General features: G+C 39.3%; 1 protein-coding gene across 1 annotated transcript in view; it reads left to right on the forward strand.

Annotated features, from left to right (window-relative positions):
• The window catches only part of LOC113235982 (mucin-5AC), a 157,441-nt gene extending 151,706 nt beyond the window's left edge, over nucleotides 1–5,735 (forward strand). The window contains exons 16-18 of the mRNA XM_026471906.1: nucleotides 341–562; nucleotides 765–914; nucleotides 1,029–5,735. Coding sequence (XP_026327691.1) covers nucleotides 341–562; nucleotides 765–914; nucleotides 1,029–5,481 — 4,825 coding nt within the window. The 3' untranslated portion in view covers nucleotides 5,482–5,735. The remainder of the gene's footprint in view (nucleotides 1–340; nucleotides 563–764; nucleotides 915–1,028) is intronic.
• Nucleotides 5,736–6,000: the final 265 nt, after the last annotated feature.

Consider the following 6,000-nt stretch of genomic DNA (forward strand, 5'->3'; position numbering starts at 1 on the left):
GAAAATAATTTTGGCATTGTCAATTTTTTGGTCAAGCGTGAGTTATCCAAATTGACAATGCGAAAATTGGTTTCACAAAAAAAGTTAATGGTTCCTAAGACAGTTTCCCTGTATCTCCTATGGTTTCGGATTTCCTCGTACTGTCCCAGTTAAAAAAAACACACAGTGTACAGATGTAATTAAACAATAATCAAAATATTCTAAAATATGCCATGTAGATTGGCCACCTCGATTATATGTTCATGGGTATATAATTCCGCCAATTTACTAATTGACTAAAGCAAGTTTTTTCTGTGGAATTTTATTGTCTCCTATTAATATCTCTTATTATGTTATTTAGGTACACGACAATCAATCGCGCACGCCCCTCCACCAAGCTACCTCTGGACGAAGCGCTGGAAGAAGATATAGACGATACTCCACAACAGCTGCAGCGCGCAAGAGCGGCCGTCGAAGAACCCAAAGTCGCCACCACTTCTAAGCCATTGCAATACGTGAATATTCGCAGAGCGAGGCCCACGGTCGTCTCGACATCTGATACTGCGGATGATACTGCATCGAGGTGAGATCAAAACTGCTATTGTGAATTTTGAGATGCCGAAGATTGAAACTATTTTTCCAGATTTAAATCAAACCAACCAACGTTTCGGGCCCTTTACAGGTCCCATGGTCTGGTCCTAAATTTTAAATGTCGTGAAACGTATGAATTCACAAGTCTTCGAAGATTTCTTTGGAGTTATGGATCAGTATCGATGTGTTTTCAGAAACGCACTGTTTGAGAGACCTGAATCCATTGTGACTGTGTCGGAGACAGCTAACACTTTGGACATAGCGGCGGCAAGGCGCGAAAACATCCCAGAATATGTTACTATAAGAAGGCAGCGACCTTCAACTGAAGTGCCTACCACAGTACAGTAAGTCTACTTATGTCTATTCACCTATAGTTGATTTAACATCATTAGAGTATAATTAAAATTCAAATGGACTTTTTACGATACAAACTTATGATCCTCGTTCTTCGTTTACAGATATTCGGAAGCTGAAGAAGAAAGTCAAGAAACTGCCTTAGAAAGAGAGATTTCTTCCCCTGTTTCCGAAATCCAACCTAAGTACACCTCCATCGTACGAGCTCGTCTCTCGACCCTTACCCCTGAAGACCTTTCCACACCTGAACCTACCACTGTTCTTGCTGTCCAAATATCTTCCCTGTTAAACTCCCCGAGTGCTTCTGAACTTGAAACTCCCGAGACGACAGACGCTGAAGCCACTGAAGCCGCGACGACTACGACCACGACCACCACTGTGGCTCCATCCAGTGCCGCGACTAGGCGACCGATCCGAAGACGAGGTTCCACAACCACCACTCAAGCCCCAGCCGTATCTTCCACCACTCAGGTGAGTTCCAGGAATTATACTTTTGTTCGCCGACGCCGCCCTCAACAACCCAACGAAATATCCACGGACTCGGATGAAACAGTAGAAATATCTCGAAGGATCAGATCGACTACTCCTGACAGTAGAGAAGTCGAGCCTAGAGATGATATTAATGGGGAAAATAGGGAAAGGGAAACCGGATTAAGTAGACCTAGAATTAGATTCCAAGCACGAGTTGAAGACTCGGTTCCTGCTGCTGCATCTCCTGTCTCTAGAGGACAATTCAGACCTCAAATAAGTAGGGATGAAATTTTGTCGCTTACTCCTGTAGATGTTGACACACCTCAATTCACTCAAAGGCAAAGCTTTAGTCCAAGAACAGATAGACGTTTCCGAGGTAGAACAACCGTACCTGACAGAGTCGTGGATAGTGAAGTATCTGCCGCTACTATTGAAGCTAGGCCTTCGAGTATTATTCCTAGAGGCCGAAGAAGGTTTAGTCCTAGTTCTACAACACCCGTTCAAGAACAAGCTTTTGCGTCAGAAGAGCCGCCTAGTCCAAGGAGACCCACATTTGCCAGATTTACACCACGGCCATTTGCACGAACATCAACTACTACAGCAGCTACAGAACAGGAACGAGATGAACAAAATAAACAAAATATCGTCGCCACGTCGAAATTACCCACCCGTTTGCCATTCGGAAGATCTAGATTTATTTCCTCAACTATTTCACCACAAAATCATCCAAGAAAATTGCCTTTCCCGTCGCGTATTGTGACAACACCACAAGCATTACCCGATGAAACTGACGAGGAGGAATTTGAAGAAAAGGCAGACGACATATCATTGTCAGAAAGTGCTATCACCGAGAACGAACACAACGAAGAATTTATTGATGAAGTAGAAGAACTACCAAAACGTCGTATTGTCATTAAAAAGCTAAGAACACCAGTTAGTTCTACAACCGAAAGCACGATTTCAACAGAAGCTGTACAAATCTCGGATGAGAATGGAAAAAAGAAATTCAGAGTAATTCGTAGAAGGCCTACATCGTCTACAATTTCATTTGAACCTAGTTCCACATCTACCGAATCTCCTTCATCTACGCCTACAAGGATTCGCAAAATAATTCGAAAGAAAATTAAACTCATCGAAGATGAACCTGAAATAATCGCTAAATCTATTGGTTCACTTCATACGGCTAAAGATATAACTACCGAGATTGTAGCTAACTATGGAGAGAAAAGTAGACCTGTTACCTCTGAAGCACCTCCTGATGCGCCCATCGAAGAAAAGTCGGAAGAAGTTGAAGAACCAGTAACAAATAAAGATAAAAGCAGTCTCATAGAATCTCCGGAAAAACAAAATGACAAAGATTCTTCCTCTCTTGAAAAGGAACAATTAGAAAAAGAAGACAAAAATCCTTCTACAGAGTCGATTGAAATTGATAAAAAACCCGACGTTGTTATAGAAACAGAACAGAAAACCATAGACATTTCGAATAATAAAGACGAACAGACCACCTCTCAGGACACGCCTTCTACAGAAGCAGAGGAATCTCATCCCGAAACTTCAACTACTAGCAGCACAACTACAACTACTCCCTCAATTCGCAATAGATTACCTTATAGACCTCTCAAGAGAACATTTACATCGACTACTGAAAGTACACCTTCTAGTAGCCGGACGTTTAGCCGTAAATTTAATTCTGGTGCCTACACTAGTCCCTCAACGGTGGAAAGAGATGCTGAAGTATCGTCAGTCAGAGCAACTGTCACCAGGAGACCGTTCTCTGCAAGAACTTTTACAAGAAGACCGTTCAGTACTAGTGTAAGGACCACCAAAAAAGTAGTAGTAGAAGAAGAATATTCTTTAGAGGAAGATCTTGATGAGCCAGAGGAACCCGAAACTCGGTTGGTATTAGTGCCACCAAGTCAGCTGTTTACTAGAACAAGACCAGATGAAGAAGAAAACAATGCTTCCGAAGATTCACATGACGAAGATGACGAAGCTGAAGATCAACTACGAAATAGATTTGTACCCAACTCACGACGACCAACATTTAAACCTCGTGTTGTTAATTCAAACACCTTTAGAACGACTTCTTCAACTACAGAACTACCTAAACGAGTTACTGGTTCACAAAATAGAACTGTTATTTTTAATAGATTTGGAGGTAATAAACCTATCAATGATACTAAAAAGCGTGTACAAAACGTTCCAGTCGGTTACAGTAGTAAATCAAGTACAGAAAAAGAAATCTCCGATTTAGTGACAGATAAAGGATCTGATGGAGAACTGACTACAACAAATGCACCCACTGATGGCGCTGAGAGTACAACGGAGGATGATGACTATTTGACAATAACAGAAACGACAACATCTTCAGGTAATACTAAATACGGCGATATCACTACTTCTAACACAGTTGAAACCGAAACCACCATGGATGAGTTTGACTTAAGCACAGATGATTACTTGGAATTCACAGAAGGAACTACAAACTTACCATCTACTCAAGATTACACAACTAATACGCAAACTGAAACCGATACTCAAACTTCAACTGCCGCGCATAGTACTACTACATCCACAGAATCAAGGGAAGAAATAACTACTACTGAAGCTACACTTGAAACAACTTCTGCACCGACACCTTCACCAATCGTAAAGACTCAGTACAATAAATTGTTCTCGGTTAGCAGAGTGGTTGAAGTAAATTCTAAATTAGATAAACATCGCCTAAATAAGAAAAATGAAACTACTCTAATAGAAGAAGGAGAAATCATGGTCGAAAAGAAACCCACTGTCGACAAAATTGGAGAAGTCAGTAGATTTAGTCTAATCAAAATTTTTGAAGATGAAATTCCAATATACCTAACAAAATTGGGACATGTTTATCCAGTAGAAAATCCTCCAGATAATCTCATTCGTATTGACGAAGCTAGAAATGCTAGGGCACTAGTGAACTTTGCCGATGCTCCGAGAGAAAATCTTATTGCTTCTGAAAGTATGAATGAAGCTTATAGACATGTCAACAAAGTGACTAATCAACCAAAAGATTTAATCAATGCTAAAGATGTAGTGGTACATGTTCCAAATGATGATTTCTTAAAATATATCAACGATGACAAAAAGTCAGATAAATCTGAAGATGAACAGTTTCCTCAGTGGCAATTTGTACCAGCTGCTTATGAAAACGAAAGGAACAGAGCAGCTAAAACTTTCGAAATAATCACCCCGAGAAGCATGCTGAGTGAACCATCTACTCTCCCTCTAGAAGCTTTATTTAAAACTGAGAACCCAATGGCTAGAAAAATTGTAGATAACGGAAACAAACCTTTCGTAGTATATTCCGCATCTATACCGACACAAAAAGAAGAGGCCAACATCGTGAAATTAGATATAATTAAATCAGAGACGGGTCGTAACATAATCACGTTTGCCAAAGGACAGGAATTTAAGGGAGCACCTGTTACTGAAACCACAATAAAATATCCTGTAAACATTTCTGTTTTACCAAAAGGGCTTGAATCTTCGTCCACTAGTACAACAACGACCACTGCAACTCCAGAAACTATAAAAACAAGTCCTATTGTAGAACTCCTTACTACAAATGCTGTTTCAACAAAATCCACTACAGAAATGCAAACAACTTTTGCATCTACTACCGAAATATCTGCAACAGAAACTGTTCCTGAAGAAACAACTACTATAAAATCTCCACTCGATGCTAAAAGATCCAAATTCGCATTCCCAAGAAGGCCTGCAATCAAATCAAATGTAACAAGACCTAGCATTGTCCCACGTCCTACCAAGAAAATAAATGCCACTGTCAACAACAATCTCCTAATAAAACCCAATAAGACTTCAACGTTCAACCCTTCAAAAACACGGTTCACTGGTAATAGAAATCAGAACGTCCCTGTAGATATTAAAAGGAAGCCTATTTCAAAACCAGCCAAAGCTTTTACAACTACACAAGCACCAAAAACGACTACTGAAAGGAAACCTTATTATTTAGCCTTACGACCTGGACGACCCGCCTTTATTCCTAGGAAAAATATTACTTCTACGACCACACCAGTCACAGGAGACACTTAACTAACAGAGTTTGTGGTAAGTTTTAAGATTTAGTACGGGATTAATCCGGTTTCCCTGGCCATAATTATGTGAACTGACTGAAAATAAAATATTAAACCATAGCTCTAATGTTTTTGGAAGCCTGCGTCACTTACCGAAAAGTTTTTGTCCACATATTGTTAATGAGATAAGTTCCAAGTATTTTTTCGAGTCCAACTAATGTCGTTATTGGGCTTGCATACAATCAGTATACTTCTAAAATATTTCTTCTTTATGTAAATAACAAAAAAGAAACAGTTTCATTGTAGTCATATATTTAGAGATTCATAACTTCTAAGCTTTAACTTAGATTACTGAATGGAAGTTTTTGTGTACCAAAAAGTGTATATTAATTATGTTAGTTCGTTTTGGTATAAAGACTTTCAATTACAAATTGTCATAGGTTAGATTAGAGAATATTTAATGTGTTTTTTTACGATTTAGATTCTAATGATAATAATAAATAATCGTTACCATTTCTAAGAATGTAAATACAGACAT

This window comes from Hyposmocoma kahamanoa, unplaced genomic scaffold (genome assembly GCF_003589595.1).
Source record: "Hyposmocoma kahamanoa isolate Upper Pololo Valley unplaced genomic scaffold, ASM358959v1 88, whole genome shotgun sequence".
NCBI lineage: Eukaryota > Metazoa > Arthropoda > Insecta > Lepidoptera > Cosmopterigidae > Hyposmocoma > Hyposmocoma kahamanoa.